A 23,473-nucleotide genomic window follows, 5' to 3' on the forward strand; every position below is an offset into this window, starting at 1 on the left:
AGCGAGAACCTGAATTGGCTTGTGGCAGAATGGTTGGGGCTAATTTTGCAAATAGGACATGTGAAATGCTAATACTCAGACTTTTGAAACGATCATTATATAGAGGATTGCGGAACTTGAGTTATTACATGTGACTTTTACTTGATTAAAAAAAGTTTTAATAAACAGTGCCGAGAGAAAGCTCCCCAAAAATACAGTTTATTAGAAACTACTTATTCAGAAACATGTAGCTTGCAGAATTATCTACCACATGCTTTGATAAACTTCATCCTCTGTAGGAGTGATGTCTGTGCATATCAGTATGTCTCAGTATTGCTTCAAAGCTGGCCCTTGTGCACAGGACTAAAATGCCTATCAGACACCTTCTGTCTAGACTGTAGGAGAAAGACAAATGTCAGGGCCCCCTTAAAAGCAGGCAGCTTGTTTGTCTAATGCCATTAAACAAATGTTATCATTAGTCAGGAATAAGAATCTAATGGTTTTAACTCTAGATTTAAAAGAAGAAAAAAAACTTTGGGGGGATAGTAATCATTACGGATTCTGTTGCATCAACCTCTCGCTGGACAAACCCCCTTCACTATTTCTGGGCCTTAGCTCATCTGAGGAAATTTCCTAAGGTTTTCCCACCCTATCCTATAACAACATGCTACTAACTGTCATAAAGACACTATTTACAGAAACTGGGAAGAACAGTTAAGAGGACTGAGCGTGTACCAACCAAAGTACACTTTTCTTAAGAAACCTTCCCCAACCAGGTTGTGTTTGCCTCAAAGTAGCAAACAGCTGGGACTATAGCAGCTTCAAATGAGGGGGCTGAATACAATAGTTTTTCATGGGATACCCCAAATCATGCCCATATACAATCCAATGAATACAATCCAAAGTGCAGCTGAGTTCCAGATTAGCTGGCTAATCTGTGAAAAAGCCAGTGAAATCAGAAAATGGCAGAAGGCTATGGCCATTAAAGAAAGTTTCTGGCAAAGGTACAAAGAGGTGGGTCATTCTTCTGAATTCTGATCTTAAAAAACTATCACCAACTTTGTCACTTAACTGCTCAGATTGATCCTTAAAATAAAAAGGTTCCAATCTATTTCAAAAGACTGATATGACAAGGAATAAAACAATAGTTTAAGGTGTTTGTGTTGACTAGAAGAGAAAAATTACATGAATATATGACCATGCCCAAATATGTTAGTATCTAGAAGAAGCATATGAATACTCCTTTAGAAAAGATAATGCTGTTCAAGAAGATTTTAAATCTTGCATTTTTAAAGAAGTATTTTATGTATTTCAGAAAGGATTTATTTCACTGTTTATAAATGTCACCAACTAATCCTGATCTTCAGAACTGTAGATTTCACCATATAGTATACTAAAAACATACAACTATTAGGAAAAAAAAAACACATACCTGCAAAGTCTATCTTGTAGCTGAATTTGGAAGTAGTAAAAGAAATGGACCCACAAGGATTTGTTTTGAAGCTTTTTTCGATATCTTCACTGCTAACTGAACACTGAATGTTGGTATCCGGCTTTAAGACAAACCAGAAAGTTTCATTTACCAGCTGTTCACATTAATGGCAGTGAGGTGGTACTGTGGTCACAGAGACAGAGGACAGGGAAGCAAGGAAAACCTAACTAATCACCTGTTCTAGTTCCCTATACACTGGGAGAATCACAGCTAAGCCAACATGTTAAAAACAGTTCAATGATTTCCACCAAAGATACTTCAACATCTGAGTACAATGCCATTTCTGAAATTATTACAATTGTCAAAAATTATGACAATCATTACATGTCCTAAGTGGCTCGAAAATTAAATCTTCTTTAAGTGGCTTTGTAAGGAAAAAAAAGACCACAAGCTTTAATCATTAACTTAATCATTAACTAGCTGTGTGACCCTGGACAAATTACAGTAACTTTACTGTAATTTGACCATAAGACAGAGTATCAACATCTGCTTCAAAGTTGTTATGAGGATAAAGGAAAAAACATTTGTACAACACCTAACATAATTCCTGGTGTACAGAAGGTGTTTAATATGGGCTGTTATCTTCCCTTCCTTTGTCCACCAAATCAAACTTGGAGTTGCTCAGATGTTCTGATACCATGCAACTCTCAGTCACAATCGCCTTCTGTACACACAGTAAACATAGACTGTTTCTTCTAAATAAAGTATTGTGAAAACCCAGGGGAAAGAAAAGGAAAAGGACTAGAAGAATTTCTAATCTTTCCTTTTAGTTAAGCTATCTGATTTCTTTAGGGTTAGATTTCTTTTGGGTTCACTCGCATTCATCTTATTGATCAGTAAGATGACACTGAGTGGATCTGAGCCCCTTCTGCTAATGTTTAAGGACAGGAAATACCTGAAACATGTGCCACTTTCCACACTCTGCCAAGTAAAACCAGCCCCATTGGGTGTCTGATGTGTCCATCTCATCCACCTCACTGTCTGTGGTTTTAGATAGGAATTCTTCTGCTTTGTGAAACATCTCCTGAAACGGTAAGAAAGAGGTCAAGAAAAATATTTTTTTCCAATAATCAGTGTACTTTTTACACATTATTTTCTTCTTACAAAGAATTATATTCCAAGGGTTTTTCCCCCATGACACTTCAAAAGCAGCATTCTATGTCATATATTAGTTCTGAAGATAAACATTTAAAAATGTTGAATAACACTGCTTACCAAATAAAACAAATAATGATACACTTAGGTAGAATATATCAATGTCCATTCAACCATTTAAGTAAGTTGTATCCAAATCTATAAGCACTCTCCAGATTCTCAGTATAGTGCCAAAAAATTTCTGTCTCATCATATGTTTATCCATGTTTTTGGTTAAAAGGGTCCATGCTATCACGACTATATCTGACTTAGACCAACTATATCTAATTTTTGTTTTAAACATTTCATTTAATGGCATGGAAAGATGTATATAATACATAGTGTTCAGGCCCTGGCTGGTGTGGCTCAGTGGATTGAGCGCTGGCCTGTGAACCAAAGGGTTGAAGGTTTGACTCCCAGTCAGGGCATGTGCCTGTGTTGTAGACCAGGTCCCCAGTATGGAGTGTGCAAAAGGCAACCGCACATTAATATTTCTCTCCCTCTCTTTCTCCCTTCCTTCCCTTCTCTCTGAAAATAAATAAATAAAACATTTAAATATATATATATATATATACATATATAGTGTTTAGTACAAAGAAGGTTGTAATAAATAAAAATATAATCCAATTTTAATTAAAAATACTTCTATATTTACCCACATGAATGTATATGCATGTATATGTACTTGTACATGTATGTGTTTATATGTGTACATAGAAAGAAAGTCTGGCTGGATATACCAAAATTTATTGTAGTTTTTCCTGAGTGTTAGGATAATAATTATAACCCTTATATGGCTCTTACTATGTGCCAAGTACTGTTCTCAGTTAAGATAATAACTCATTTAAGCCTTACAACAACCCTATAAGATAGGTACTATTAGCCCAACTGTATAAATGAGGAAACTGAGGTACAAAGAGGAGAAACAATCAAGAAGCCAGGATTCAAACTCAAGCACTCTAGATCCAGGGTCTATGCACTTAATCACCATGGTATACTGCCTTATACTTCATTATCAATGATTTCATAATCATTGATAGGTCTGTCCAACCATTTTCCTTAACTACAAGAAAAAAATCCAACCATGTTAATGTAAGAATGGAGTGTGCAACACTGATATAACCTGGCAGTCAAGGAGAATGAACTGGAATGCACATGTATGAACAATGACGACTTCACTGTACTAATAAGTGGGGGCTGTAGATGATGTTGAGTGAGCATGTGTACTGTGTGGCCATCTCATTTAAAAAAACTGAATATTTTTGATCCACTCATTTACTGATGGACACTTAGGTTGTTTCCAACACTTGGCTATTGTAAATTGTGCTGCTATGAACACTGGTGTGCATATGGTACATTTACACAATGGAATACTACTCAGCATAAAGAAAGAAGGAGCTCCTGCCCTTCACGACAAAATGGATGGATCTGGAGAGCATTATGCTAAGTGAAGTAAGCCAGGCAGTGAAAGACAAATACCATATGATCTCACCTATAAGTGGAACCTAATCAACAAAACAAATAAGCAAGCAAAGTATAACCAGAGACATTGAAATAAAGAACAAACTGACAGTAACCAGAGGGGAGGTGGGAGGTGATAATGGGGGAAAAAGGAGGAAGCGTTGCCAAGGAACATACATAAAGGACATATGGACAAAGCCAAAGGGGATTAGGATTGAGGGTGGGAGGTGGGGATGGCTAGGGTGGGGGGGAGTGGTGGGGTAAAAATAGAGACAACTGTACTTGAACAACAATAAAAAAAGAGAGAAAAAAACAAAACCATTTATTAACTGAATAAATAAAATTATAAAGTCACTTTACTCAAAGTAAAACTTAAAAAAAAAAAAACCTGGCCCTGGTTGATGCGACTCCATGAATTGAGCACCAGCCTGTGAACCAAAAGGCCACTGGTTCAATTCCCAGTCAGGGTACATGCCTGGGTTGCAGGCCAGGTCCCCAGCAGGGGGAGTGTGAGAGGCAACCACATGTTGATGTTTCTATCCCTCTCTTCTCTCTCCCTTCCCCTCTATCTAAAAATAAATAAATAAAATATTTTAAGAACTAAAATAAGTTTAAAAAACTGAATGAGTAGAGCAACAAATCTACATCAAATTTTTCATTAAGCTTGAACATTCATCCACAGAAACTACTTGGATGATTAAGAAGCCTACAGCTATGGGTGAATGGTGACTGGCAGCTTCACTGTGACAGTGCACCCACACATACATCACATCTACTGAAGAGTTTCTGGAAAAATATCAAATCACCCAGGTGACTCAGTCCCACTACAACTCAGATTTGGTGCCCTGTGACTTCTGGCTTTTCCCAAAACTAAAATCACCATTGAAAGGGAAGAGATTTTAGGCCCCAGATGAGATTCAGGAAAATACAATAGGGCAGCTGAAGGCTATTGGGAGAATTGTGTGAAGTCCCAAGGTGCCTATTTTGAAGAAGACTGAGGTGTCACTGTCCTATGTACAATGTTTCTTGTATTTTGTATCTCCTTCAATAAATGTCTCTATTTTTCATAGTGCATGGATGGATACTTTCTGGACAGGCCTTGATCAACTAACATATACAAGCTGTTTTTGAAAAGTTTTAAACATTCTTGGGTGGGGATTGTGATACAGAGGAAGTCACCAGAGAAGGGGCAGAGAAGTTAGCCAAAGAAGATAAAACTTTATCGGACTGGTGCTTTTTGTCTTCATTTTTAAAGGATTTTTAATTACTAGTTTAAATTAATATAGCTAATCAAGAGGACTGGCTTCACAAGATAATCCTAGAGACTTTTTGACCATTACTTCCACACTTCCATTCCTTGTATCTTCTCACCTACCTTCTCCAGGGTTAACCAGTGCTATCAAGTTATTATTTATCTTTCATCTCTCTCTCTCTGCCCCTCCCTCCTTATGTGAGTGTGTATAATCATACACACATATACACACATACATAATTATTGGTGATTTTTAAAGTTTTTATTTCCTATATACCTTATTTTTAAAAAAAAGAATATGCACTTGAGTAATTTTTTAAATATTTGTTTTTAATTTCATTATTTTAAATGTCCATCGTGTTTCCAGAAGCTATGTGACCTGGGATGAGATTCCGTTGCCTTGTCTAGGCCAGTTTCCTCATCATGAAATGGAGATTAAAGGCTCCGGCCTCACTAGGTTGTCGTTAGAAAGGAAGGAGACGATCCTGAAAAGTACCAAGCACTGTACCTGACCTCAATGAAGGGGACTTGTTATTTTTTATTCATGTTTTGAACCTCTCACCAAGGAAATGCTTTATTATTATTTTCTGGTTTTCTTTTTTCCCTTCATGTTTTAAATTTGATTGGCTGCTAAGAAGTAAGAAATAGAACAACCCAGGATCAGGAGCTTTAGGTTTAAGACCCACTATTTACCTTATATATTTTAACCACATAATAAAGGCAATGATTTCAAATTTAGGGTCATTTGTACATGCTTACTATTCATAACTTCTGCTTCTTCCTTCTATTAACATTCACATCATTTGGCTATTTTACTGTGAGAAAAAAGCAAAGCAAAAATGACAAAACTTCAGTTTTTCTCCTGAAAATACTCAGAAAGAATTTGGAAGAATGACTCTGAAGGTAATAGTTGAGACAAATATTTGGCTTGCGAGTTTTATCTATTCTCTACTAGAAAAGGCAATTCAGCGTATAGGCAACGTGGATGCTTTGCCTTATCACAGTGTCCCTAAGATCACATGTTAAGCCAGGTTAAGTGAAAGTGTTTTACCAAAGTCCTTTCAGGACTTCCTGTCATCAACAGTTTTGTGTAGGACCTAGGACAGACTCATATTTAATCCCTGTTTTAGACAGGGTGACACTATAGAGAGGTACTATTGTATTGAGCATTCCTAAAGCACTTCAAATTTTATGAAATTATATATCAATTTACACTAGTTTTTTTCCTACATAACACAATGTGCAGAAGTCATTACAGTCAAACCTTCAGTTCTCCACCAACTTATTCACAGACAACAACAATTCCTTGGTTGTCAACCGAGAACACTTCAGTTTTCAACCTGACAACCCATTCATGCCAATACCTATATGATCACAGTCACGTGTCTCTCAGGTGTGATTCAGTTTTTGAACAAATCACTTCTCGAACAGCCTTTTGGAACAAGTTAAGTCTAAGAACCGAGGTTGCACTGTATTCTTCAATTAAATTTATGAAAAACCCGAAGCAGAGGAAACGTAATTATTTTGTCTAGAAACATCAAGTTAGCAATGCAAAGAAGATTTAAGAAACACCCAAGGCCTCCTGTGTGTCAATTCTTCCCTAAGCGGCCAACACCCACTGCTGCTTCTTCGTATACGGCGGTCGTTCCTTCTTTCGTCTGTTGCCGAAGCTTAATTTGGTTGCTTTTCTTCACAGATGCTGTGGCTTTCTTTTTGGACTCAGTTCATAAGACTAAATCTTAACAGTTTTCTACAATAAATTTTCCCTCCAAGGGAATGGCTATTCTGCACAAAGCTCATAGAGTAGTCAAGTTCAAATTAATAACTTTAAAATAACATATCCATAGTAATAATAGATCTAGGTTAGAATACACTAATAGGCAATAAAAAGAATGTGTGCAAGTTGTCTGTCACGGAGTGGGCAATTAATAAACGTCAGCTGAATGAATTAGTTCAGCCACAATGCCATACATAACTCTGCACTGATTTTCCAGTTTTTAATTGGCAGATAATGATACTACCTCCACATCAGAGAGTGAAGAAAAAGAGTTAATACAAGGTGAAAAACATTTTGTAAATTTTGAAGTGCAGTACACTAGTGGAGACTATCTATAATGCTATCTATTCCAAAGGTCATATTATGGGGCCTGAGAATAGTCAGTCTGGATCATCACACTGAAAGACTATGTGAAAAATGAGTTTAAAGTCAAAATCCTGTTCTACAGAAGAAAATATACTGCCCCCTTCCAGACTGGATAAAAGCTTTCTGATAGGTTTATTACAATATACAAAGTATTATTTATTTTGTTAGTATAAACATAATACCTCAAGGAAATAATTTTTGGTCTGGAAAATGTGCTTGTCTCTTGAAGAAGATCCAAAACTTGATACTAAAAGCTTAAAAACAGGGTAGAACATTTGGAATGACAGAGTCAGGAAATCAGTGGACCCTCTCCCCAACAAAACTGCAGTTTAATTGATGAACATTATTTAAAAAAAAAGTCTCTGGAAATTGTCCTAAGGGCATACACCAAATAGTGACACATTTACTCAAAAAAAATCTATTAAATCTCAGAACAGGCAAGAGTCTGTGGCATTTAAACCAAGATCTGTTCTTTTGCCCCTACTTCACCAGCTCTGTATCACACAAGCTCTGCCTCCAGCATTTGCAGCCAAGAAGGCAGGGGCTCCTTTTCCTTCCAGCTTCCAGTCTGGGGCTAGTTTCACCTTAGGAGGAGCAGGCTGCTGGGTTTTCTCATTCCCTTCAGCCAGGAGCTACAGAACTCTATTCTGGGAAGGCACACAGAGCCCCAGTTTCCCTTCCTCCATTCAGACCCCACTCATTTGGTAGAAACTTGACTCCAGGCCTACAAGACAAAGAAGACTGGGCCTTGATAGCTACCACCCCAGTTTGCTCATAGGGTAGCAGTTTCATGCCAGGAAGAGTAAGTCAAGAAGAACATAAGCTGCCACCACCCCTCCCACCTAATGTCTACTCAAAAACTGAGGCATCACTCTGGGAAAAGTGCCCCAGTCCCAGCTCCAGGAACAGTGGCACAGGGACTCTAATCCAGGGGAAGGCATGCCATAAGAACAAAGAGCTTTACATTTCTACCTGAGGAAATTGACTTTATTTGGAACAGAAAGTAGAGACTCTCGTGCCTAAGAATACTACAGAAAAAAATGGAAATCTTGATAAAAAACAATTTATGGGAAGCCTGAAGCTCTGACAACAAGCAGAATGGCAGAACAGGCAGAAATTTAATATAGAGAACAAGGGACAGTCGAGAGGCCTCCTGAGATTATCGTCCACCATAGGAGGTTGCCATACAAGGAGGGACCCCCCAAAGTGGGATTTTCTTCTGGAGAGTTGGACCCTCGTAGGACAAACATTCTCTGCTAGATGAGTGTTCTAGGAACCCATCTATATCAGCATACCAGCTGGCATTGTGAGAGGCTGCATTCAGCCTCAGTGAATTTTTTTTTTTTTTTTCTGAAGACTGTTTCAACGCATTTGCCCATTTCATGATGGGTGACTTACGAGTGCACCTACTCACACCACACTGAATGTTTAGCAATTTTTGACCAAAAACAACATGACCCTCTTGCCCCACCCCTCCTATTCACCTGATCTTGCGCCAGGTGACTTTTTTTTGTTTCCCCTGATGAAAAAGTCCTGAACAGGAATCATTTTGCCATTGTGGAAGAGGTGAAACAAAAAAACGCAGAAGCACTAAAAGACATCAAAATCGATGAGTTCAAAAACTGTTTTGAGTAGTGTGGAAAAAAGTTCCTAAAGGTGTATTGCATGAAATGGAGAGTACTTTGAAGATGACTGAAGTTTAAATATGTAAGATTAAATACACTATTTTCTATTAATAAATTCCAGGTTTTTATGGGGCCCCCCTCATATTTATGCCATAAAAAAAGTTCCACTAATTTTAAAAGGAATGAAATTATACAAAGTTTGTTTTCCCACCAAAATGGAATTACCAATATGAATAATAAGAAAATTTATGAAATTCACATGTATTTTAAATTCAGTAACACACTACTAAAGAACTAAGGGGTCAAAATATCCCAAGTGAAATTTAAAAGTATGTTGAGATGAGTGAAAATAAAAACATAATATATCAAAACTTATGGGATGTAGCTAAAGCAATGCTCAGAGAAAACTTTATAGTTGTAAATGCCTATATTAGAAAAGAAGAAAAATCTCAACAAAAACATTCTATTTTAGAAAGAGAAAAGCAAACTAAACACAAAGCAAACAAAGGAAATAATAAAGGGTTTGAAAAAAAAAGGTGAAGTAGAAAATAGAAAACAATAGAGAAAATCAACAAAACCAAATAAAAGAAAAATAAAATTTACAAGCCTTTAAGTAGAAAAGGAGAGAAAACTCAAATTACTAAAATAAGGAATAAAACAGGGGACATCAGTACTGATCTTGCAGAAATACAAGATTTATAAGGTAATAATATGAACGGCTGTACCCCAGGAATTAAAATAAGCAAATTCCTAGATGAATACAAATCATTAAATGACTCAAGAAAAAATAGAAATCTAAATAGGCCTATAATAAATACTGAGACCAAATTAATAATTTAAAAACTTTCCCTGGCTGGCGTAGCTCAGTGGATTGAGCACGGGCTGCGAACCAAAGTGTTGCAGGTTCGATTCCCAGCCAGGGCACATGCCTGGGTTGCAGGCCACAGCCCCCAGCAACTGCACATTGATGTTTCTCTCTCTCTCTCTCTCTCTCTCTCTCTCCCTCCCTTCCCTCTCTAAAAATAAATATAAATAAATAAATCTTAAAAAAAAACTTTCCACAAAGAAAAGTCTAATCCCAAATGGCTACACTGGTGAAATCTACCAAATATTTAATGAAAAATAAAAGCAATTTATTTGGTATGTATATATAGCAAATAAGTAGTAGTCATATGTCTACTGTAGTAGTAGTAGTCAGTAGTAGTCAGAAGTAGTCAGATGTCTGATCTGACATTGTTCTGAAGGTTCAAACAGGGCAACTATCCAAGAAATAAATAAATACAAATGCATCCAGATTTACTAAAAGTAGGTAAAATTCTCTATTTGCAGATGGCATGACGTTGTGTCGGAAATTCTAAGGAATTCACAAAAGAACTACTAGAACTAGTAAACAAGTTCAACACATTTCAAGATAAAAAGTAAACATACAAAACTCAATTAGATTTTTACACATTAACAATGAACATTCCAAAAATGAAGTTAAGAAAACAATTCCATTTACAATAGCACCAACAAGAATAGAATGCTTAGGTGTAAGTATAACAAAAGATATGCAAGATGTATACACTGAAAACCTCATAACACTAGTGAAAGAAATTAAAGAAAATCTAAATAAATAAAGACATCCCATGTTCATTGGTCAGAAGGCTTACTGTTGAGGTGGCAATAGCTCCCAAATTGATCTTCAAAGTCAATGCAATTCCTAACAAAATTCTTTCTAACTCTTTGCAGAAATTGACAAGCAGATCCTAAAATTTATATGGAAATGCCAAAGTCCCAGAATAACCAAGCAATCTCGAAAAAGAAGAACAAATTTGGAGGATTTATACTTCCTGATTTCACAGCTTAATACAAAACTACATAAACAAAAAGTGTAGGACTAGTATGAAAACAGACATACAGGTCAATGAAACAAAACTAACCGTCCAGAAATAAAGCCTGCCATTTTTTGTGAATTGATCTTCAGCAAAGGTGCCAAGACAATTCAAAGGAGGAAAGAACTGTGTTTTTGACAAATAGTTTTAAAACAGCTAAATGTCCCCATGCAAAAGAATGAAAATGGACTCCCACTTGACATAATACGCAAAAATCTCTGACCTTGGGTTAGACAGTGGTTTCTTAGACATGACACCAAAAGAACAAGCTACAAAAGAAAAATAGATAAATTTGACTACATCAAAATTAAACATTTTTATACTACAAATGATACCTTCAAGAAAAATGAATACCCCTGGCTGGCATAGCTCAGTGGATTGAGCGTGGGCTGTGAACCAAAGCATCGCAGGTTCAATTCCCAGTCAGGGCACATGCCTGGGTTGCATGCACATTAATGTTTCTCTCTCTCTCTCTTTCTCCCTCCCTTCCCTCTCTAAAAATAAATAAATAAAATCTTTAAAAAGAAAAGAATGGAAACCTGACAGGAAAAAAAAGAAAATGAAAAGACAATTCACAAAAAGAGAATAATTGCTAATCATACATATGATAAAGCACAAGTACCCAGAATACACAAAGAAAATTTACAACTCAATAAAAAATAGCCAAATAATCTAATTTAAAAATGGACAAAGGATTTGAATAGATATTTCTCCAAAGAAGAAATGTCAGTATCAATAGTCATCAGTAATGCACATCAAAACAACAATGAAAGCTCACTGCACTCATGCCCTCTTCCCACCTCACTTCCTCAGGTATCACAGGCTGTAAAGCATAAGGGCCTCAGCCAATCTGGAGGCTAAAGCAACGGCCAGTTTGTAGCCACTAGTAGCTGCTGCAATACTGAGCTGCTGATCCACTGGTTCATCACTTCTCAGGTATCACTGAGAGCTCAGCAGCAAGGCTGAATTGTAAAGAATGGAAGCTAATGCATCTGTTGACATGTTTGCAAAAGCCCTGGAGAATCAGTTGCTTCAGGCTACCAAACTAGAAGAATATTTGGATGCTGAAATTCAGACACTGGTTAGCTTGACAAGGATGAACTGGAACACCTCAAATAAAAGAGACTTGAGGCACTAAGGAAAGCTCAACAGCAGAAACAAGTAACCTTTCTGCCCAAGCTTTCTGAAGTTGCTTTAACAGTATGCACCTAAAAACATAAATATACACATGGGGCAGTACCATTTCACACTTACTAAAATGTCCACAGCCAAAAAAAGACAGACAACAGAAATTCAAGATGGCTACAGAGTAGATGGAAGTTACATTAACCTCCTCCCAGGTCCAAACTGGAATTACAACTAAATTTTAGAACAATCAACCTAAATAACCAAGTGAAGATGAGCTAAATGAAAGTCTTATAACCAAGGATTTACAGAGGCTACATTAAAATTAGTAGGAAGGGTGTAGACACAAAAGGGGCTGGCCCCATACCCACATGTGGTGGTTGAGAATCTGTAGAGATAGTCTCAGCTGCTAAGGGCCCGCCTGAGGAGTGTGGGGTCTCAACCCCACACCAAGTTTCACAGCCCAGAACACCAGAGCCAGGAAGAGAAGTCCACATGTCTGACTGTGAAAATCAGAGCGGATTCTGTCTGCCAGGCAGAGAAGGGAGTCTGTTAGACACAAAATCTCATTCATTCATTCTTGGCTCCAACAGAGGGAGGACGAATCAGAGCGAACCGGAGTCATGTGAAGACAGACTGGGTTGTGTGACTCTGAGGAGAGAGCTGTAGGGATAGCTGCCAGGGGCCCTGTGCTGAGTCTCTCTCCCCCACTGCCCACAGATGCCATCTAGGGTTGAGCATGCCCCCCGCCCAACTCTTGGTGCCCCACTCCCCAAGTTCACACCCTGCAGAGGAATCAGCTGTCTATGGTTAGCTCGGGCTCTGGGTACAGACTCTCTTGCAAGGCTCTCAAGGAGGGAGAGACTGAGTAGTATGGCTCCAGGGTGGGGCCATTTTTTGCTCATATGCCCAACCAGCATTATCATTTTTGTGCAGAGCCCTCTCTTCACATGGCCTAATCTTGGTCTGTTTGGGTTTTATTAACTCTGTGGCCTCACCCTGAGAACTCCCTGAGACCCTGCCCCAACACAAAAGTCAATAGGCAACCAGAGGGTGGCAGCTGGCTTTGCTGTACCTCGAGAATGTTGCTGAGTGACCTCAGTTCCAGCAATGGCACCAAGTGTGAATCTGTATCAGTCTAGTGAACACCGCTCGCTCCTACCTGGTGACTCACTGAGAGCCTACCTCAACCAACTTATATACCACCAGAGGCTCTTTCAGTGACTGAGTCTAACGTGCTGCCAGCAAGTGCAGGCAGATCTTGGGAGGCGTTGGGCCTTTTGCTGAGCTGCCCCTGGGCTCGGTGCTGGTGGAAGCCAGTCTTGCTGCACAGCACAGCCCCTCCCACACATATCCAGGCCCAGAAGAAACAAACACAAACTGTATATCTACAAACAGGTAACCCAGGATTTGTCACAGGTAGCACCTGACATTGACCTATACCAGAGTCCCTCCCAAGAGGCCCCAGAACCAACACACCTGGTGGCAGGATTTAGACCACATTAGAGCACAACCCAATTAGCTCTACAAGCAGCACACCCTAAGGGAGATCCCAGGAGGCAGCAGACTCTGTTGGGGTAAATTCCAGTTTGTGGGGTCAGCTCCTACAGAGCAGCCCATACACTGTGGTCAGGATGGATTCCCAAAATCAGCCAGGCCCAGGGTCAACCCCACCCATGGAGAGACCAATAGCAGTCAAGACTCGACTACAACTTGAAGGTTCATAAAACCCACACAAGGGACATCCCTGGAGCAACTAGCTGAGGTGGTCAAGGAGATTGTGCCACTAAGCCCCATAAGGCCACCAGTATTTGTATGGTGACCATATAAGACCACCATACAAATACTGGGAAGCACAGCAGATATACTTAATACTCAGAAAAAATCACAGAGAGGCAGCCAAAATAGGGAGTTAAAGAAACATTCCCTGAATGAAACAAAAAAAATCCCCAAAATAAGAATTAGGTGAAATGAAGGAAAGCAATCTATGAGACACAGAGTTCAAAACAACAGTTATAACAATGCTCAAGGAACTTAAGGGAAGAATGGATAAACTCAGTGGGAACTTAAACAATGAGAAAAATAAACATAAAAGAGGACATAGAAACAATTAAAAAGGACCAGTCAGAAATGAAGAATACATTGGGAGAAATCACCAATAGGTTAAATGAAGAAGAAGACTGAATCAACGATTTGGAAAACAAGGTAGCAGAAAACACCGTATCAGAGAAGCATGAAGGAAAAATATATTTTTAAAAAGTGAGAATAGTTTAAGAGACTTCTGGAACAACATCAAGCATAACAACACCTGCATCATAGGAATACCAGAAGGAGAAGAAAGAGAGCAAGGAATTTAGAACATATTTGAAGAAATAATGACTAAAAACATTCCTAACCAAGGGAAGGAAAACACACAAGTTCAGCAAATGCAGAGTCCCAAACAAGATACTCAAAGAAGCCCACATCAAGACACATCATAATTAAAATGACAAAGATTAAAGACAAAGAGATAATCTTAAAAGCACAAAGAGAAAGACAGATTCCTGCAAGTCTGTCAGCTGATTTCTCAGAAGCCTTTCAGGTCAGAAAGAATTGACACAAAATATGGAAATTCATGAAAAGCAAGAACCTACAACCAAGACTACTCTACCCAGCAAAGCTATCATTTAAAATTTAAAATGAAATGAAGAGCTTCCCAGACAAGAAAAACATAAAGGAGTTCATTACCACCAAACCAATATTACAAGAAATGTTAAAGGGATTTCTTTAAGAAGGAAGTAAAAATAAGGAACAGAGTTATAAAGAATACAATGGCAATAAATAAATACCTATCAGTACACACTTTAAATGTATATGGATTAAATTCTCCAATCAAAAGACATAGGGTAGCCAAATGGATAAAAAGTTTAAAAAACCCATAAGACCCACATGTATGTTGTTTACAAAAGACCCATCTCTGAATGAAAGATACACAAAGATTGAAAGTAAAGGTATAAAAAAGGTATTTCATGCAAATGAAAACCAAAAAAGAAAAAAGAAAAAGCTGGGGTAGCAATACTTATATCAGACAAAAGAGACTTTAAAACAAAGGTTATAATATGAGACAAGAAGGATATTACATAATGATAAAGGGGTCAATTCAACAAGAGGATATAACTCTTGTGTACACATATGCACTCAATATAGGGGCACCTAAATCTTGCAAATCTTGAAGGACATAAGGGAAGTGATCAACAGTAATACAATATGGGATTTTAACACCCCATTGACATCAGTAGATAGACCGTCCAGAGAGAAAATCAACAAGGAAACAGCAGCTGTAAACACACCAGACTAAATTAATTTAATTGATATTTTTCAGAGCATCTCACCCCAAAGCAGCAGAATACACATTCTTTCAAGTGTGCATGAAACATTTTCTAGGACAGACCACATGTTAGGATGCAGAGAGAGTCCTGATAAATTTAAGAAGACTGAAATCATATCAAGCATCTTCTCTGGCCACAGTGGTGTAGAACTACAAATCAATTATAAGACAAAAGCTGAAAAACACACAAATACATGAAGGTTAAATAATATGTTACTAAACAAAGAATGAGTTAACAATGAGGTCAAGGAAGAAGTCAAAAGATACTTTGAGACAAATGAAAGCAAATACACAGCAACCCAAAATCTATGGAACACAATGAAAGCAGTTCTAAGAGAGACATGCATAGCATTACAGGCCTTCCTCAAGAAGTAAGAAAAATCTTAAATAAACAATTCTGTTCTTATGCCTAAAGAAACTAGAAAAAAGAACAATAAACAAAGCCCAAAGTGAATAAGGAATGAAAGAAGATCAGAGTGGAAATAAACAATATAGTCTAAAAAAAAAAAACACAAAAGATCAATGAAACCAAGAGCTGATTCTTTAAAAAGATAAACAAGATAGAGAAACCTTTAACCAGACTCATCAGGAAAAAAAAACAAGAGGATCCCCTAAAATAAAATCAGAAACAAAAGAGAACAACTAACACCACAAAAATACAAAGGAATAAAAGAAAACATTACAAACAACAATATGCCAACACATTGGATAATCTGGAAAAAATGGATAAATTCATATGAACATATAATTTTCCAAAACTGAATCAAGAAGAAACAGAAAACCTGAACAGCCCAAATAAACTACTAAAACTGAAGTAGTAAACAAAAACTTCCAACAAACAGAAGTCCTGAACTGGATGGCTTTGCAGGTGAATTTTACTAAACATTCAAAGAACTAACACCTATCCTTCTCAAACTATTCCAAAAACGCAAGAGAAGACTCCCAAACTTAATTTTATGAAAACAGTATTATCCTTATTTAGAAAAAGACTCTACAAAGAAAGTAAGTTTTAGGCCAATATCCCTAACAAACATAAATCCAAAAATCCTAAACAAAATATTAGTAAAAAATGAGAATTCAACAATATATTATAAAGATCATACACCATAATCAAGTGGGATTTATTCCTGGGATGCAAGGTTGGTATAATATCCACAAATCAATTAACATAATATGCCATATAAACAAGATAAAGAATAAAATGACATGATTATATCTATCAGTGCAAAAATAAAGCTTTTGACAAAATCCAGCCACCAGAAAAGTCTCAGAGAAACAAGAATAGAGGGAACATACCTCAACATAATAAAGGCTACATATAACAAAACCACAGCTAATATCATACTCAATGGGAAAAAAATAAAAGTGTTTCCCTTAAGATCAGGAACAATATCTGGGATGTCTGCTTTCACCTCCCTTATTCAACATAGTACTAGAAGCCCTAGACACAGCTATCAGACCACAAGAAAAAATAAAAGGAATCCAAATAGGAAAGGAAGAAATTAAACTGTAATTATCTCCACAGTGTATATGGAGAATCCCAAAGATCCCACCAAAAAAAAACAAAACAAAACCCAAAACTACTAGAACTGAAAGATGAATTCAGCAAAGTAGCAGGATACAAAATAAATATTCAGAAATCAGTTGCCTTTTAATACACCAATAATGAACTACCAGAAAAGGAAACTAAGAAAACAATTCCATCAAAAAAATAAAATACCAATGGGAGTAAAAGGGAGAAAACTGTACTTGAACAATGATTAAAATAAATTTTTAAAAAAATAAAAAACAAAATAAAATACCTAGGAATAAATTTCACCAAGGAGGTGAAAGACTCGTCCTTGCAAAACTGCTAGATACTGAAGAAGACACAAATAAATGGAAGCATATACCATGCTCATGGATAGGAAGAATTAACATCACTAAAATGTCCATACTGCCCAATGCTATCTATATATACAATGCAATTCCTATCAAAACACCAATGGCGTTTTCACAGAAGTAGAACAGATAGTCCAAAAATTTATATGGAGCCACAAAACACTTAAATGGCCACAGCAATCTTGAGAAAGAAGAACAAAGTTGAAGGTATCATACCACCTTATATCAAACTATAATACAAAACCACAGTAATCAAAAGAGCATGGTACTGTCATAAAAACAGACACATAGATCAATGGAAGAAAATAGAGGCCCAGAAATAAACTCATGCCTATATGGTCAATTTATATTTGACCAAAAAAGGCAAGAACATACAATGGAGTTAAAACAGTCTATTCAATAGTGTTGGAAAAATTGGACAGATACATGCAGAAAATGAAACTAGACCACCTTTTCACACTCAAAACCATAAAACTCCTAGAAGAAAACAAGTTAGTAAAATATCTGACATTTCTATTAGCAATATTTTTTTCTGATATATCTCCTCAGGCAAGGGAAACAAAAGAAAAAAGTAAACAAGTGGAACTACAATAAACTAAAAAGTTTTTGTACAGAAAAGGAACCCATCAACATAACAAAAAGACAATCTACAGAATGAGAGAACATATTGTCAGTGATATATCTAATAAGGGGTTCATACCCAAAATTTATAAAGAACTCGTACAACTCAGCAGCAAAATAACCCAAACAATCTAATTTAAAAAATGGACAGAGGACCTGAATACACTTCTCCAAAGGGGACATACAGATAACAAATAAACATAAGATTCAATATCACCAACTATCAGAGAAATGCAAATTAAAACCACAATGAAGTATCTCTTCACCCCTGTCAGAACAGCTACCATCAATAAAGCTACAAACAACAAATATTGGTGAGTATATGGAAAAAAGGGGACCCTCATGTACTGCTGGTAGAAATGAAGTTTGGTGCAGCCACTATGGAAAACAGTATGGAGGGTCCTAAAAAATGGAACTGCCTCATGATCTAGTGATTCCACTTCTGGGTATATATCCAAATAAGCCCAAAACACTAATTCAAAAGAATATATGCACCTCTATGTTCACTGCAGCATTATTTACAATAGCCAAGATTTGGGAGTAACTCAAGTGCCCATCAATGGGTGACTGGATAAAAAAGAGGTGGTACAAGTATACAATGGAATATTACTTGGCTAAAGAAAAGAATGGTATCTTAACATTTGCAACAGCATGGGTGGACCTACAGTATATTAAGTGAAATAAGTCAGTCACAGAAAGACAAGTACCATATCATTTCACTTATATGTAAAACAAACAAAATTGAAACAAACTACAGACTGATAGTTGCCAGAGGGGAGGCGGGTTGGGGACCTGGGTGAAAAAGTTGAAGGGTTTTAAAAATACAAATTGGTAGTTATGAAACCATTATGGGGATTTAAAGTATAGCATAGGGGCTGTATTCAATAATGTAATAATTATGTATGGTGCCAGGTAGGTACTGGAAATATCAGAGGGCACACTCTGTAAAGTATATGATTATCTAACCACTATCATGTACACCTGAAAGTAATACAAAATAATAGCGAATGTAAACTGTAATTGAAAAATAGAATAAAAGGCAGACAATAACAAGTGTTGTTGGGAATGTGGAAAAATTGGAACCTTCACACACTGTATGATATACACTGGTGGGAATGTAAAATGGTGCGACTACTCTGGAGAAGTAGTTTGCAGTTCCCCAAAAAGTTAAACATAGAGTTAACATATACCCAGTAGTTCTACCTTAAGGTATATACCCAAGAAGAGCAAAAATATGCATTCATACTAATATACAAACATTAACAGAAAAATTATTTATATTAGCTGAGAAGTGGAACAATCCAATGTCCATCAACTGATGAATAGATTAAGAAATATGGTAATTCACAATACAACAGAATATTATTCATCCTTAAAAGTGAGTGAAGCACTAATAAATACTACACTGATGAACCTTAAACACATTTTGCTAAGTGAAAGATGCAAGATGCAAGAGACCACACCATGGATGATTCCATTGAAAAGTACAGCATAGGTAAATCCGTAAAGACAAGAAAAGCATTGACTGGTGTGGCTCAGTGGATTGAGCACCAACCTGTGAGCCAAAGGGTTGTTGGCTCAATTCCCAGCCAGGGCACATGCCTGGGTTGTAGGCCAGGTCCCCAGTAGGGGGTGAGTGCAAGGCAACCACACATTGATGTTTCTCTCCCTCTCTTCCCCTCTATCTAAAAATAAATTAATAAAATCTTTTTAAAAAATAAAGACAAGAAAGCACACTAGTGAGTGATTACTGAGGGCTGGCAAGGAGGTGGAATGACTGTTAATGGGTAGAAGTTTCTTTCTGGGGTGATGAAAATGTTCTAACAATAAACTGTGATAATGGTTGTATAACCTTGGGAATCTCCTAAAAAATACTGAATTACACACTTTAAGTAGGTAAATTGTATGGCATGTGGATTGCATTTAAATAAAAACATTCCTTTTAAATGCTAAGGAACAAAGAATTAGACTCTCACAGCCAAGATTCTGAAGGAAACAAGAGATTCTAGAAGAGGTTAGTAGCCTAAACAGACAGTGGACAAAAGGAAAATTCGTAAGAAATTATAGATAAATTACTTGAAAGGCTTTCCTTTATACATTAAAAAATCAGGATGATAGCTAGGTAAAGTCTCCAGGAAAGCCCCAGGAGCAAGTCTCCTAAGTTCCTTCATGTACTCCTATCCTGTCAGGAATGTGCCTCCATTTGAAAGGGCACTGTGTTACTCAGCACCAAACACCATGAGGGATTTTGCAGTTTTACTTTCTAGACTTTTGTATTAGAAATGACAAGTACCTTTACAAACAGCTTTAATGACGTATAATTAACAATAAGCTGCATTTAAAGTGTAAAATTTCATATTTTCACACATGTATACACTCATTAAACCACCACATGAAGATGAGCATATGTATCATCCCCCAAAATTTCTTCATGCCCCCTCCCCTGTACTGGCAACCACTAACATGTCACTATAGTTTGCCTTTTCTAAAGATTTATATATATGAGGAGTCATAAAGTACGTACCCTTTGTCTGACTTCTTTCAGTCAGCATGATTATTCTGAGATTCATGTATTGTGTATATCAAGACTTAATTCCTTTGTATTGCTTTGCTGATCAGTATTCCATTATATGGATGTATCACAGTTTGTCCCTTACCTGTGGAAAAATGTGTGCTTAAATTTCTAAGAAATAACTAAATTCTTAAAAAGTGATGCACCATTTTACATTCCCATTTGCAGTGTATAAGTTATAGTTGTTCCACATCCTCACCAAGACTCTGTATGGCCAGACTCTTAGATTTTAGCCAACCTAATAAATAGATATGAAACTATGTTTCTTTGTGGTTTTAATTTGCATTTCTGTAACGAATAATGATGTTGAGAATCTTTTCATGTATTTAATTCCTGCCTATTTGTCTTCTTTGGTGCAGTTTCTGATCAAATATTTAGTCATTTTCTATTAGGTTGTTTGCTTGCATTTTTTAAATAGTTTTGAGAATTCTTAATATACCTGGCTATGTCATTTTTCAGATTCATGCTTTACAAAAATTTTCTCCAGTCTGTGACTTAGTTTTTCCTTCTTTTAACAGTATGTTTTGAACAGCAAACACTTTTATTTTTCAATTACACTTTACACTCAGTATTATTTTGCATTAGTTTCAGGTGTACAGCATAGTGGTTAGATAATCATTTATTTTACAAAGTGTTTCCCCTGATATTTCCTGTATTTGACTGACACCATACATAGTTAATACATTATTATTGACTATATTATCTATGCTGTACAAACATTTTTAATTTTGATGAAGTCCAATTTATCAATTTTTTCTTTACCATGGTTCTATAGTTGTATCTAAGAAGTCATTGCCTATGCAATGTTAGAGATTTCTATCCTGTTTTCTTCTAGAAATTTAGTTTTCTCCTATGCTTTGTTCTAGAAATTTACAGAATGTATACCTTCATTTAAGTCCATAATTCATTTTTAATTTGCATGTACATGTACTACAAAGTATGTACTGAAGTTCACTTTTTTACCTATGGATACTCAATTATTCCAGCACCATTTGTTGAAACAACTGTTTTTTCTCCACTGAATTTTACCTTTATAAAAAAAATCAGCTGTCTATATATTTGTGGGTCTGTTTCTGGACTCTCTATTCTGTTTTAATAATCATTTTCTCTACATGATGCCAATACTCACTGTTTTGATTACTACAGTTTCATACTGAATCTCTAAATCAATTAGTGATAGCACTCCAAATTTCTCCTTCAGAATTGCTTTAGCTATTCTAGGTCATTTCAGTTTTGATGGGGATTACACAGCAATCTGTCTGGAAAGAATTGGCATCTTAACAATATTGAGAATCCCCATCCATGAATGACAGATATCTCTTGGTTTACTTAGGTCTTAACTTTTTCAGTAATATTTTACAGATTTTAGTGTACAAATCTTGCACATCATTTGTGAAAAACTGGTACCTAAGTGTTTTATATTTCTTACACTATTATAAATAAAATTACATTTTTAATTTAAATTTCTAACTGAATGTTACTAATATATAAAGGTGCACTGATTTTTTTGTATGGATCCTTATCCATGAGCTTTACTAAACTAACTCACTTATGAATTCTAGGACATTTTTGGACATTCCATCTGATCTTCTATATAGGTACTATATATCTATCTACATATAGGTACAGATATATAGATACATCTATATATTTATCTCTATAAAAGCTGTACTTCTTTCTTCTAACATATAGTCTATTGATTTATCATTGTTGTTGGGTTTTTTGCCTTATTGCACTGAATATAATCTCTGGTATAACTTTAAATAAAGAATGGTCATAATTTCTCTGTGCCTAATCTAAGGTGAAAGTATTCAGCTTTTCACTATTAAGTTGAATGTTAAATATAGGTATTTTGTAGATGCCCCTTGTGTCAGAGGTCCCCAAGATCACCCTCAGGCTCCACAGGAGAAGGACTCACAGGACTCAGACGTTGTTCTAGTCATGGTAATAGTTTATTACAGTAGAAGTATACAGAGGGGTGTCCCCTCCCAAGACAGTCATGCAGGACACACTTAATTCTTACAACTTGTATGACTAGTGCAAAGTGCTCACCTGAGCCTAGATGTCCAGAGTTTTTATTGGGAGTTAAGTCATGTGAACATGTAGCACCTGTGTGGCTGACCTTTATTGCTGAAGTTCCAGACCTCCAGAGGAAAAACAGGTATTCACTGTAAATCACACTGTTAGTATAAACTTTTTGGCAAACTGGCAGCACATGGCTCCAGGTCTCAAACATGCAAATACACTCATTAGACAAAATATCACAAGAGCTGTTCCCTGCAGCTAAGCAAAGAACAGTCATGGAAACAGGCATTTCTTGAGAATGTGCAGGATTTGAGCAACACAGGCCTGCTAAGTTAACTATTTCCCACACTTAATCAGGTTAAGCAAGTTCTCCTCTTGGGTTGAGTTTTTCCTGGATTTGTCAAATGTTTTTTTCTGCTTGCATTGAAATCATGGGGTGTTGTTGTTTTTTTTTTTTTTTGGTTGTTTGTTTATATGGTGAATTACATTGACTGCTGTGCAAATATTAAACCAACCTTACATTCTGGGGATAAACATCATTTGATAATGAAGCATTAACCTTCTTATATGCCTATATTGTTATACTTAGTTTGCTAAAATTTTGTTCAGATTTTTTGCATCTATGTGCACTAGGAGTATTGGTCTGTAGTTTTCATGTAATATCTTTTCCTTTTTTTATATATCAGGATAATGACAGCTTTTTAAGAGTTGTAAAATATTACCTTCTCTTTAATTTTCTAAAAGTTTGTGTAGAATTGGTTTTATTTTTGCCTTAAATGTTTGTTAGAATTCACCAGTAAAACCACCTGTGCCTGCAGTTTTCTTTGTGAGCAGGCTCTTCCTACAAGTTCAAATTCTTTAACAGATATTGGGATATTATGTTACTTGTTTCTTCTTGAGGTAGCTTTGGTAGTTTGTGTCT

The 23,473-nt window shown here is 36.4% G+C and overlaps 1 protein-coding gene across 6 annotated transcripts in view; it reads right to left on the reverse strand.

Moving 5' to 3' along the window:
* PARP11 (poly(ADP-ribose) polymerase family member 11) overlaps window positions 1-23,473 on the reverse strand; it is an 84,795-nt gene that overhangs the window by 42,333 nt on the left and 18,989 nt on the right. For 5 of the 6 annotated variants that reach the window (XR_004901469.1, XM_036018545.1, XM_028533134.2 and 2 more), the window contains exons 2-3: window positions 2,367-2,495; window positions 1,412-1,532 (exon numbers count right to left, since the gene is read on the reverse strand). Coding sequence is in view for 5 of the 6 variants with exons in the window: in XM_036018545.1 (XP_035874438.1) it covers window positions 1,412-1,532; window positions 2,367-2,495 (250 nt within the window). In the remaining variant the exon portion in view is untranslated. The remainder of the gene's footprint in view (window positions 1-1,411; window positions 1,533-2,366; window positions 2,496-23,473) is intronic. The other variant, XM_036018546.1, reaches the window with a different exon arrangement.

The sequence above is a fragment of the Phyllostomus discolor genome, chromosome 2 (genome assembly GCF_004126475.2).
Source record: "Phyllostomus discolor isolate MPI-MPIP mPhyDis1 chromosome 2, mPhyDis1.pri.v3, whole genome shotgun sequence".
Lineage (NCBI taxonomy): Eukaryota > Metazoa > Chordata > Mammalia > Chiroptera > Phyllostomidae > Phyllostomus > Phyllostomus discolor.